The sequence below is a fragment of the Solanum lycopersicum genome, chromosome 5, assembly GCF_036512215.1.
Source record: "Solanum lycopersicum chromosome 5, SLM_r2.1".
NCBI lineage: Eukaryota > Viridiplantae > Streptophyta > Magnoliopsida > Solanales > Solanaceae > Solanum > Solanum lycopersicum.
The window spans coordinates 53,266,482-53,279,375 of NC_090804.1; the positions used below are offsets into that span (position 1 = coordinate 53,266,482).

Sequence of the window (12,894 nt, forward strand, 5' to 3'; positions counted from 1 at the left end):
AGCAATCTGAAATTAGAGAAAGCTACATAATGAACTACATAGATCTTCAAAGGAGTGATCAACGGATTTCTTCCCGGAGATCGACTTAAGAAAATGAAGCGCTTTCCGACATTCTCGGAGATTGACAACATCTCAAGGAGGTCTACATCATCCAACATTTGGAGAAATACGCTATTGAAGGTTCTAGAATCTTGGAGCAACTTAGGAGAGAGAATCAAGAGAACAATAAAATTGTACTCACAACTATTCATCAATAAAAAGTCATATTTCTTTTATTTATTATGCTTACAATCAATTTTCAGCACATGAGGAAATTTGTTGCGAATAGGGTGCACCATTACTGTAAGATAATGTCTAAAATTGTAGGGAAAATGACCTAATATACCCCCTCAACTTTATGATTTCTAGTTGATATACACCTCGTTATGAAAGTGACTCACATATACTCATAATGTCATACAAATGGCTCATATATACTCTTTTTCTCTAATGAATGCAAAAATCAATATTAAAAAAATAAATTCATGTAGGGGTATATTTGATCCTTTATATATATATATATATATATATATATATATATATATATATATATATATATATATATATATAAACGATTAATTTGAATTTATTATTTTAATTGTCAAATTTGATTTTTTTTTTCACTAATTTTATTGTAAAATTTATTAGAGATGTCTCCAAAAAATTATAGATACAAAAAATAAATTACGATATAAGTGTAAATATAATAATATTTTCACTTTTCCTATTGCACTTTCTTTTAATTTCTCTTAGTTTTGCACTAAAGCGAAAGAAAAAACATAGAAATAAGAACAAAAAACTCAAAAAATATTAATTAAATAAGTCAAAAAAACAAATCATGCGCAAAAAAGATCTAATATATCCCTACAAGGATTTTTTATAATTAAAATCAAAAATAAATTTAATTTTTTTTCACTTTCTTAATATTTCTAAATTTATAAAGACAACAAACTAGCGAGCTAAAAAGAAGACGATTAATTGAAATATTTTTTTTTTCTATTTCATGACTTGCTAATTAAAGTTTATGACATTTCTTTTAATATCTTAAAATAGACATTTTAGAAAAGAAAATATTGTGCAAAATTGAGCGCTGACTGAATTCGAACCCGCAACAACAATTTGAAATTAACCCTCACACTAGTGAACTATCTAACCAATTTAGGCATGGATTTCTTCAGCTAATATTAAATATTATGTTAAGAATTATACGAATGATATATCGAGTTTAGTAGGATGGTCATGGTTCCGGTGAACTAAATTTACACCTAATTCGCCATTCGTTTATATATGTGATTGATATACATATAAACTTGTATATTTGATGAGAGAGGCGAGTGAGACTGGGAGAGGGAGAAGAAAGACGAGTGAGAAAGGACACTAAGTGGAGTGAGACAAATTGTATATGTATATGTCAGATAATTGTATATATGGTAAGCGAGACTGGGAGAGGGAGGAAAGAGACAAACGAGAGAGGACGGAAAGTGGAGAGAGGCTAATATATACCTTTAACGTTATAAAGATGGTTCACATATATCTTTACCGTTACAAAGGAGCTCACATCTATCCATCATTTAACGGAAGTGAAAAGGTTAGTTTTAAATTTAGTTTTTAAATATAAATTATTAAAAACTCATTTAGGGGTATATATATAATCCTTCTAAGAAAGTTCAAGATATATTTTTTATCTTTTTCATACAAAAAATATATTTTGACTTCTTAGAATATCATTATTGAAGTTTCTTATTCTATTTTTTTTATGTCATCCATTAGTGTAAAAAAAATTAAAACTTATTTGCAACTATATTGTGATTCAATTTTTGTATTTGTAAAAATAAAATTAAAAAATGAGGCATCTATGATAATTTTACAAGAAAATTAATATAACATAAATAAATTTGACAATCGCAATAATTTTAAATTTGTCGTTGAAATAAAAAGTAAAAAAAAATGTATGTGAAGATCAAATATACCCCATATGAATTATATTTTTTTCAAAAAAAATACTTAAAAGATTAAATGAAATTATTTTTTACACTTCCGTTAGAAGAAAAGTGTATATATGAGCTATATTTATAACAATATGAGTATATATGAGCCACTTTCGTAATGAGGGACATATCAGCTTTAAATGAAAAAGTTGAGGGTATATCATTTCCTTTTCCCATTTGTATTTTATAATTTATATTTGTATTAATGAAGTGACAGGCAAGAGAGATTACGTAATAACTTCTAAATAAGTTGCGAGGCGTAATTAATTCACATTATAACTATATATTTGCATATCTGCGTAATTTTATGAGAAATTTTCTCTTATAGACGCCACTTAAAAATAACTTAATTATATTCTATAGCTATAGTTTGCTAATTTCTTATTCGTAACTACATGATATAGAGAAGAGAGAGACAAGTGAGATTGGGAGAGGGAGGAGATAGGGTAGAGAGACAAATTGTATATGGATATTTGTCAAATAACTTAATATATGTGACTGATATACATAGATATTTTTACATTTGACGAGCGAGACAGAGAGGAGGAGAGAGGCGAGTGAGGTCGGGAGAGGGAGGAGAAAGGCAAGTGAGAAAGAGCTTAGAGCGAAGAGAGATGAATTGCATGTGTATATATGTCAGATAATTGTAAATATGTAACAGGTATACATATGTATTTATATATATAGCGAGCAAGATTGGAAGAGGGAGGAGAGAGACGAGCGAGAGGGAAGAGAATGAAGAGAGGCTAATTGTATCTGTATATTTGTCATTTGATTATATATGTATAATTTGTATTGGGAAAAAGGTATGATATATCCCTCAGCCCTCAACTTTGCTAGTTATAGCTAATATAATCCTCGTTATGAAAGTAGTTCATATATACTCTTACTGTTAGACATATAACTCACATATACCCTTAACATTACAAAAGAAGCTCGCATACGCTTCATCTAACGGAAGTGAAAAATTAATTTTAAATCCATCTTTTAAAATTTTAATTTTTATAAAAAAAAAGCTTATTGAGGGGTACATATATGATCCTTCTAACAAAGTTCAAGGTATTTTTATTTTTTTCATACAAAAGTTATTTTTGATTTCTTTTATTATTAGTATTCGAGTTTCATTTTTTTTATTTCATTCATTGGTGTAAAATAAAAAATTTTAAACTAATTTTTTGCAGCTATATTGTAATTTAGTTTTTGTATTTGTAAAAAAATAATAAAAAAGGAGGATCTAAGTTAAATTTTACAAGAAATTAGTGTAACATAAATAAAGTTGACTGTCAAAAAAATTCAAAAAAGATGATTAAAATATTAAATTTAAATTAAGCTTTTAACTTCCTTAGAAGAAAAGGGTATATGCGAGTCATTTTTATAACACTAAGGATATATATGAGCCAATTTCATTATGAGGGACATATCAACTCTAAATGACAAAATTGAGTGGTATATCATACTCCTTTACCATTTGTATTTGACAATTTGTGTTTGTATAAATGAAGAGAGAGGCGAGAGATGGCGTAATAACAATTAAAATTAAGATATGACACGTAATTAATTCAAACTATAGATATTTTAGCTAATTAACTAGTATATATTTATTTGTCCGCGTAATTGTCCCTAGTATTAATCGCCTTTAATATTCAATATAGTTTGGTCAATTATATATATTATTTTTATTAGTTTTTTAACACATGTTTTCCGTGCATATCATCTTTCAATATATGGTGTTGTAACGTACTTTCTTTGTCTTAATTTAGGTAAAAGTATTTTCATTTTAGTCTGTCTAAAGGAAAATATAAATTCTTTCTATATTTAATAATAATTCGATTACAAATTTTTCGTTTTACTCTTAATGAGATAATTTATAACTACGAGAATTTCTCTGACTTATTTCAAATCATAAATTATAAAAGTGCTCATTTCTCTCTTTAATTCCATATGATTAACTAGTCAAATAACTTCACATAAATTAAAATTGACGGATACCAATATTACTAAAATAAAAATTTGAGTAAATAATTATACATAAAAGACAAAACTACAGTTTTTTTGTGATTGATGATTAATTTGGTTTAACACCTCGTAATTTCATGACGTTTAAATTAATGAATTTACCATCGACGAGCTGATTGATCATGTTTCATATCAACTATTGATTGATGATAAGAATTCTGATAAATTTATTTGTCATACCTCTTTATAAACAATAACAAAGATAACATCACTATATTATTCTCTGACTTTATTAAATTTAGGGATAATTTCAGAGATCTTCATTTAGGTTTTGTTCTATAACACTCACCTCCCTTGTAGTTTACAGTTTTACGTTTACCTCCTTATTTTCATGTACCTGTAACTATTCATTTCAGAGATCTTCATTTAGGTTTTGTTCTATAACACTCACCTCCCTTGTAGTTTACAGTTTTACGTTTACCTCCTTATTTTCATGTACTTGTAACTATTCTTTAAACCTATTTAAAATTTAAATTAATTTAGATTTGACAATTTTACCATTCTTTATATTAATTTCTTCATTTTAATGAATATTATATAAAAACAACTCATTTAACAAATACTTTGGGAAAAAATCAGCAAAAATATGTGTTTTATAATCCTACAAAGATCAAAGTCTTCATTCAAGCTGACTCACCATTTTATATCTCCCTTTCACCTTTATCAATTCACGTAGATTTTCCCCCCACAATAGTCCATCATCTTCCGACAAAAATTTCTTCAAATAGGAGATAAGAATGAACTCCCAAAGAGAGAAATTCGATAAGAACAAACATATTTTGTTCTAGTTAAACATTTTCACAAGTAATAAAGAAATATGATCCAACAAATAGAGATAAAATCGTTGAAAATTAGATCTAAATTTTCATATATAAGGGTAAATTGTCAAATCTAAATTAATTTATATTTATTTTAAGTAAATCTAAAAAATGATTACAGGAAAATGAAAATAAAAAAGATAGACGTAATATCATAAACCACAAAAGAGATGAATGTCATAGAGCAGAACCTGAAGGGAGGTATTTGAAATTATCTCTTAAATTTAATAATTTTAGAAATACTCAAATGATGAATAATAAATATTTAATAAATAATACAAAATAGACACAAAAATAAATTATTTCTTAATTTTTAAATTAGACAAATACTATTAAACAACTATATTTAACTAATTGTTGAAAGGAGCACTTTTTCCATCCCAGAATAAGCAATAATTTAACAACATAATCCTATTCCAAAGTAAATGTTATCTTAAAAATTTAGTACAAGTTTTTATGTTTTTCTAGTTGTATCGTTGTGCTTCATTATTTTTTAATAGTACTCAATTCTCAAGAAACAATATATAAAATTGATATTATTCAGTAAACAACACATTATATTTATTGGGACTTCTTAATATATGAGAATTTTACTAAAATAACATACTTTAATGAAAATATTTTTCAGGAAAAGTGATAAGTTACCTAGAATGACAGGAATAGGAAAAAGACCACCTGCCTTCATCGACCATGAAACTCAAAGCACTAATAAAAAGATATTTTAGAGGGGACTTATGATCAACATTATACTTAAATTACTTGACTTTGTTTCCCTCCATGCTATTTACACAACAGCTATTTTTTATTTCATAATTAATTGTAGAAAGATCAAATGGAAGCTTAGATGCCCCTTTCAAATTTCAATTAGATTGCAAGCTAATGCTCGTATATATTCATTCGACAGCAGCTACTTGATTAACATGTTTGGCTTCAAGCATCTTCTCGTATTCCTCGATCGATCTAAACAGCTCAGAGAAGTTTCCCTTACCGAAGCCTCCACAACCGCCCTTCTGATAGACTTGTCCTTTTTCATCTTTGAGCATGCACCCGATTCTCTGAATTATTTCTATAAATATTGTTGGCCTGCACAAAAATACAACTACATTCATTGACGAACCATCGTTTTGTGATGCACAAAAGTTGTGTTACAAAAGGACTGCGGTAAGAAGCAGAGAAAAGGTTTAATACAAGACAAATCAGTTGAGTGCATCTCACATGAATTGGTACCACGTCCACTCCAAAGCGATTAGGGGTAATACTCTTATGTTTTCCTTACGAAGAGGTACTAGAATAAGGTTTAGTTACTGATCGGCATGAAAACAAACTTCTTCTTGTTGTTCTCTCCTGTTTCTCATCTTTGTGTTTGTCCCAACAATTAAATAAAGATACGTCATGATAAACGTTATTACAAGCGTCGAATCGGTTTCCCATATCCCTAAACAAACTTAATACCTCTAAAGAAATCTTTCATTGTGAAAATACCGAAAACTTTCAAGAGCTCCAACTGCCTCTCACCAATGTTTATTGTTTCATTTCAAAGCACATAGGCAGCTAAGCTAGAAGAAAGTTGTAAACACGGATGGCCAAGAAGCAGGTCAACCTGCTGGGCCCGGGGCTAAACCACAACGAGGCCCAAGAATTAAAATTGTAAAAGAAACTGTCTGATGCTCATAATTTTGTAGACTCTAAACCTCTCATCCTCATTCTTATGTCCATCTTTAGTTACTCTTATGTCCCGTCTTATAGTTTGCTATTTTCATATTTCCATTATAATTCAATAGTTGAAGTATGTCCATCTTTAGTTACTCTTATGTCCCGTCTTTAGTTTGCTATTTTCATATTTCCATTATAATTCAATAGTTGAAGTGTTGCCATTGTAATTCGACCATTACTAATTATATACTCCTTGAGTATTAGAATTCAGGTTTGTTACAAAGAATCATTCTCATCTGCTGCAAGTAAGGAAGAGTCTACAGTCGCACAATGGATTTTAGTCAACAGCTTGACATTGAGAAACCTCAGACTAATGGGATAGTGTTTCATGCACAAGCGTATCTCAATTGTTATGAATAATAATTCAAACTTTGACCTATTCCTTTGTTTGTTAGAACACTTCTTTTTTCTTCATAATTTGTTTGAACTTTGTTCCTATTGTTAGTTCTTTTTATATTTTCAACATAAAGAAGATGAGAATTATACGGATCGCATACTTGGCCTTCTTTCAACTCAGAGGCTTCCCTAATTATCAGCATATATAAAATCTAAGCGGGAACCCTTTTTTCGAGAATTACTCCCAATGAACTTATACTGAACTTACCGACCTTCGTCCAAAACAGTCGGTTAATCACAACTAGACTGATCAAACTAAGAGTCCTCAGTACTCCCGTCAACAGACACTCTTTTAAGAGTTCACGTTTAGTTTCATGGCAGGGGGTGATCTCTAATGCAAATAGGCCAGGGACAGAATTTGGTAGGAGATGTAGGGTGTGTTTGGTCTGAAGGGAACATTTTCCAGAAATGCTTTCCAATTTTCTCATTTTTGGTTGGGACCAATTCCCAAAGACCTAACTCTTTCTCCTGGACAGTAAACATATATGAAGATACTATCCTAGACACTATGCTCTCGATACTTTCTAAGCAAGAATCAATTTCTCATGGTCCAGGTTCCAAAACATCAATTATACTAACTATGTAAACATCAAAAACACCTACAGGTTCTTCTCATTTTAGAAGTAGATCAATTACCAGACAAAAGAGTATGCAACCTACAACAATAGCAAACATAACATGAAATAACTATTCAAACTGTCAGTTTGAATCACTTAAGAACATCATAATGTGTTACGGCAAACTAAAAATAATTCGAGTCAGTATAAAGAGTGATAACTTACCTGTCTCCCACAGGCTTGGTAAATATCTGAAGCAGAGTCCCCTGATCATCCCTGTCAACCAAGATCCCCAATTCTTCACACGCCTGGATTTGTTCGTCACTGAGTACATCCCCGGCCCTACTTCTCAAATTCTTATAATAAGTAGGCGGAGGTGCAGGCATGAATTCAAATCCCCCAACTCCACTCCTTTTCCACATTTCCCTCAATGTTCTGAATATATCCTCAGTAACCAAAGCTAAATGTTGCACTCCTGCCCCTTCATTATGCTCTAAATAAGTCTGAATTTGACTCTTCCTTTTAGTTCCATATACCGGCTCATTCAACGGAAGCAATACTGTCTCGTCATTGTTTGCCAACACAACTGAGTTCAGCCCGCTCTCAGCAGTTCCAACATCTTCAGCTGTAAACTCCGCAAATTCATGAAACCCCGTAAATGCCTTGATGTAGTCCACTACAGGACCCAACTCCGGCACATTCCCAACGGCATGGTCCAGTCGGTGAATCCCATAATCCAGTTCCTTGAATGGTGATGTTTCATCCATGGCCTCAAAACCTGTTGGGATTATTGATACATAAATTCAAGTGTTATCCTCTCTGAATATATATTTATGTGCTTAGGTAAGGCAGTTCAAATGAATACCACCACTCATGAAAATAATTATATTTTCACCTTTTGAACATAATATAGAACGTTAACTTTCTTTAATATTATCAACACATGGGTACATATACTAGTTTGATCTAAGAAAAAAAAATTCAAGCATAACGTGTAAATAAATGAACAAACATACATAAATAAATTAACGACTGTGATTGACAAGTGTTTGTTAAAGCAAAACATAAACAAATAAAAGTGTTCCACAAAGGACACTAAAAAACTACTCGTATGTCTCACTATTACTCATAAACTGAAAAGAAAAGAAAACGGTAGTATAACGTACTGGATGGTCAGGTTAAAGATTATATTAGTTCCAAATTAAGTTAAATTTATGACACAAACGCAATAACAAATAATTTAAATAAAGCATTTTAAAGGTTAGTAGTAGTTAAGATAAACTGACAGTATAATATTTATATAATAAAACACAACATTTTATATCTAAATCAAAATAACAAATTAAGATAAGAGAGTATAAAAATTCATTTTTTTGGGGGAAGTTACGGTAGAATAATACTCTTTAAACCCCTAAATTCCTTTTAGGGGTTAAAAACCTATTTATAAAAATAATGATTGATGCAATGAGATTGTTATTTAAAAATGATTAATTGATGAGGGGATACCAAATATATACACTTACTACATTTTCAAAAACGTTAACTCCTCCAATATAATAAATTGAGGTATAATAAAAAAAATTATCCAAAATATCAAATTAGAAAATACTCCTACGTCCTAATTCAGGGTATAATAAGTCACTTTTTCATATGTCAAAATGGACAACACGGGAGTAGTACTTAACAACGTATGGAGTAGAAATGATTAGGGGTGTGTATTGTCAAAAAAAAAAAGAGACGTAAATGAGTAAACCTGGTAGGAAAATGAGGGTATCCGCATCTTTAACAAGACTCACAAACCGCAAAACGACATCGCCATATAGATGAACTTCAGCAACAGCCACATGCTCATCAATCGTTACAGGTTCAAACCGGGGTTTCGCCCCACGAGCCACACTAGCGGAGAACGCCAGGTAAGCGTTCTCCACCTCCAACGCAACAGCACGAACACCAAGACCATGCTTCGCCGTAAAATCCCGATAAGTAGGGGTGGAAAAACTAGGTATACCTGCCGTTGACGGTACTGAAATTGACGGCGAATAAGGAGCAGTGAAAACAAATTGAAGTTCGCCTGAAACAGAACGGAGGAGATACGACGCATGAACTGAATTTCCGGTGGAGAGGTCTGATTTTGCTGTAATCGGCATGCCAAGAGACCAAGAGAAACGACGAGATGTATTGGTTGCATCGCCGCACCAGAATTCGATATGGTGGAAGCGTTTTACGGAGAAGAAATCGGAACGGGGATTAGCACGGATGAAATTATTGAAGCCAACTAGCTTGAAGGTAGCGCCGGTTGTATCTGTGGTGGAGAGAGTTTCCTTGCCCATGCCCATTGTATTTTGGAGCACCTGTTTTTTTTTTTTCTGACAGAAATTTTATTGTTAGAGGTGATGTGAAGTAAAACAGAATGTGGTCCTATTTGAAGCGAAAGGATTTTGAGTGTGAATGAAGATGGATAGTCTTGACACGTGTACTAGAATGATTTTATACGTCTCTTCCGCTTGTTTTATGTTACATTATCGAGAAGTGTATACGATAGTGTTGACACATCATCTTGATTGTCTTCATTTTTCATATTATAATACTTTTATTTTTTCTAAAATAGGAGCAATAAATAATACATTAAAATCAGTATGTCTAATTAATATTTAATGAATCATATCCATATAAGAATAATAATCTATAATACGTTAACAACAATAAATACATTAAAATCGTTGTATCTTACTAGCTATCATCATATTTGTTGAATTTATATAAAAAACAAATAAGTGCAGCCTATATAAAGTATATTATATATGTATGATTAATTGTAATATTTTTTTGTTAAATATTTCATTATAAAATAAATTCAAGAATTGAAATCATTGTAAAGTAAATCTACTATATATAATTTTCATTATTTTTTAATAATCAAATGCAATTCATTCTATCTTTACAAAAAATATCCATGTATATGATGGTAAGAGTATAAATTATATAAATAAGGGTAACTTTCACATATAGCAAATAAAAAATTTATGTTTGTATGTTATAGCAAAGTTTGCATAATTGCGCTCCATAGCACATAGAAACTGTATAATTCACTATACATATACAGTAGAAGCAACTTGTATAAAACGAAGTGCATAAAACAAAAAAGACAAAGACTCTTGGGCAGAGAACTGTATAAAAATGAAGTGTATAAAACGAATTATATTATTATAAGTGTATAGAACGATTATATACAATTTAAATTTGTATAAAATGAAGAGAGAAAGACAAAAGAGACTTGACAAGGAATATACAATTGAATCGAATTGTACAAAACGAGAAAGAGAGAAATTAGATACAATTTGAAAATTGTATAAAACGAGAAAGAGAGAAAGGCAAAAGAAACTGGGCAGGGGGGTATTTTTATTGTATAATTATAAGTGTATAGGACGAAAATATATGTACATACAAACAGAAACACAATTTATACATTTCGCTTATGTTTGTATAAGTGAGAAAGGCGAGGGTGGCGAGCGAGATTTGGGAGAGTGGCGAGCGAGATGTGGAAGAGGGGAGAGAGGGGAACAAAAATATATGTATTTATACAATTTTCTCTGCTTTATACAATTAGAAACAATTTTTATACACTTGTATTTGTATAAAAAGTGAGGAGCGGTATTGGAGGAGAGTGACGAGCGAGATATTTGGGAGAGAGGCGCCTGACAATTTTTTGCAAACGTTTGCTATGGAGCACAATTAAATCAAATTCTAGCTACTCCATTTATTTTAGGTTATTAGTTTGTTATTATATACGATTTTCCCTATAAATAACACATAATTGATTAATTGAGAGAAAAATATTCAAAGACATAATTTAAATTATACTTTTTTATTTTTATTTTTCGTAAAATCTTAAATATAACTTTGAAATTCATGCAATTTATCTCCTAGAAAATATTAAGTTTCATTAAAGTAAAAGAAAAATATAAATAAAAATTCAAAAATCCATATTGAACTTTAATTAATTCAATTATTTTGAAAAATAACCTCCTTCTTCCCCTCCTCCCCCCCCCCCCCCCCCAAAAAAAAATTATAATATAAAAATCACTCAATATGAAATATAAAGAATATTTGAATATTTCTATTATCCGAATTTATATCACTTACTTTCTTTTTGTAATCAATCTAAAAAAGAATGACACTTTTATATTACGTAAAAACTTAATTTTAAAATACTTCTTTTATCCTTAATTATGTTTGACAGTGACACAAATATATATGACTAATTTTAAGTTGCAAGTTTCAAAAACATTTCTTCCATTACTAAACTCTATAATATATAATAGGCAAACGGGTTTGATAGGCCCTTATACTTGAGTCGAATTGTAAACTGGATTCTTAATTAATAACTTTGTCAACAAAACACGATATTTTAAACCCTTTGACCATTGACCAAACTTATGTGGCAATAAAATTATTGAGTTAAAAAAGCGTGTAATTTACATGCAACTTAAGAGCGTGAACGGCTAGAAATTAGAGTAAAAGTAAATTTTTTTTAGCATTTTTAAATACTATTATTATTTTTTATATTTAATTTTTTACGTATCACTGAAAAATAACTTGAATTCCATGTGTATTTGGTTGTCTTTACACACATCCTAATCAAATGAGAAAAAGATTTTAAAATATTGTGTTTTATTAAGTTTAAGTGTTTAATTGATAAAGTCGTGAGTAGAGTTCAATTTACAATCCAACCCAAGTATAAGGGCCTATCAGACTATTTTGCCTATATAATATACTACACATACACTTACTTTTCTATATTGATTAGATAATTAGTGTCCATGCCAGTACGAGCACAATATATGTTAATTTTTTTTTCAATTTATTAGATATAAATGGAATTTAAAGAACCAATCAATTTTTTATATGTTTTTCTAATAATATATTTGAAGTTATTAATTTATTGCGATTTATAGTATTTTTTACATCATTGTTAAATAATATATGTTACTTCATTCCAATTCACGTGAATAATTGTAGAATTCTAATGAAATTTACATTATTTCCAAATAATAAATGTTACTTCTTCTTTTCCATCAACTAAATTTCTTATATGATTTAAAAATATTTTTAATTGCTCATTATTGTGATTTATAGCATTTTATGTAATTATTAATAATAATAAATATTAGGGTTAATGCCCAAGTACCCCCTCAATCTATGCCCGAAATCTCATTGGCAAATGGATTCAAGATTAACGAATGTGATAAATGTATTTACATCAAAAATGTTATGAATCATGAAGTCATTGTTTGTTTGTATGTTGATGACATGTTAATAATGAGTAAAGAAATTGATGATATAAATGCTACTAAGCGCATGTTGTCC

General features: G+C 29.8%; 1 protein-coding gene across 1 annotated transcript; it reads right to left on the reverse strand.

Moving 5' to 3' along the window:
• Positions 1-5,593: 5,593 nt before the first annotated feature.
• LOC101257377 (4-hydroxyphenylpyruvate dioxygenase-like) lies at positions 5,594-10,010 on the reverse strand. The gene is made up of 3 exons (XM_004240123.4): positions 9,281-10,010; positions 7,753-8,305; positions 5,594-5,944 (listed from the first exon to the last, which is right to left on the reverse strand). Exons 1-3 carry the CDS (start codon positions 9,861-9,863, stop codon positions 5,755-5,757), a joined length of 1,326 nt encoding a protein of 441 aa, XP_004240171.2. The 5' UTR covers positions 9,864-10,010; the 3' UTR covers positions 5,594-5,754.
• Positions 10,011-12,894: the final 2,884 nt, after the last annotated feature.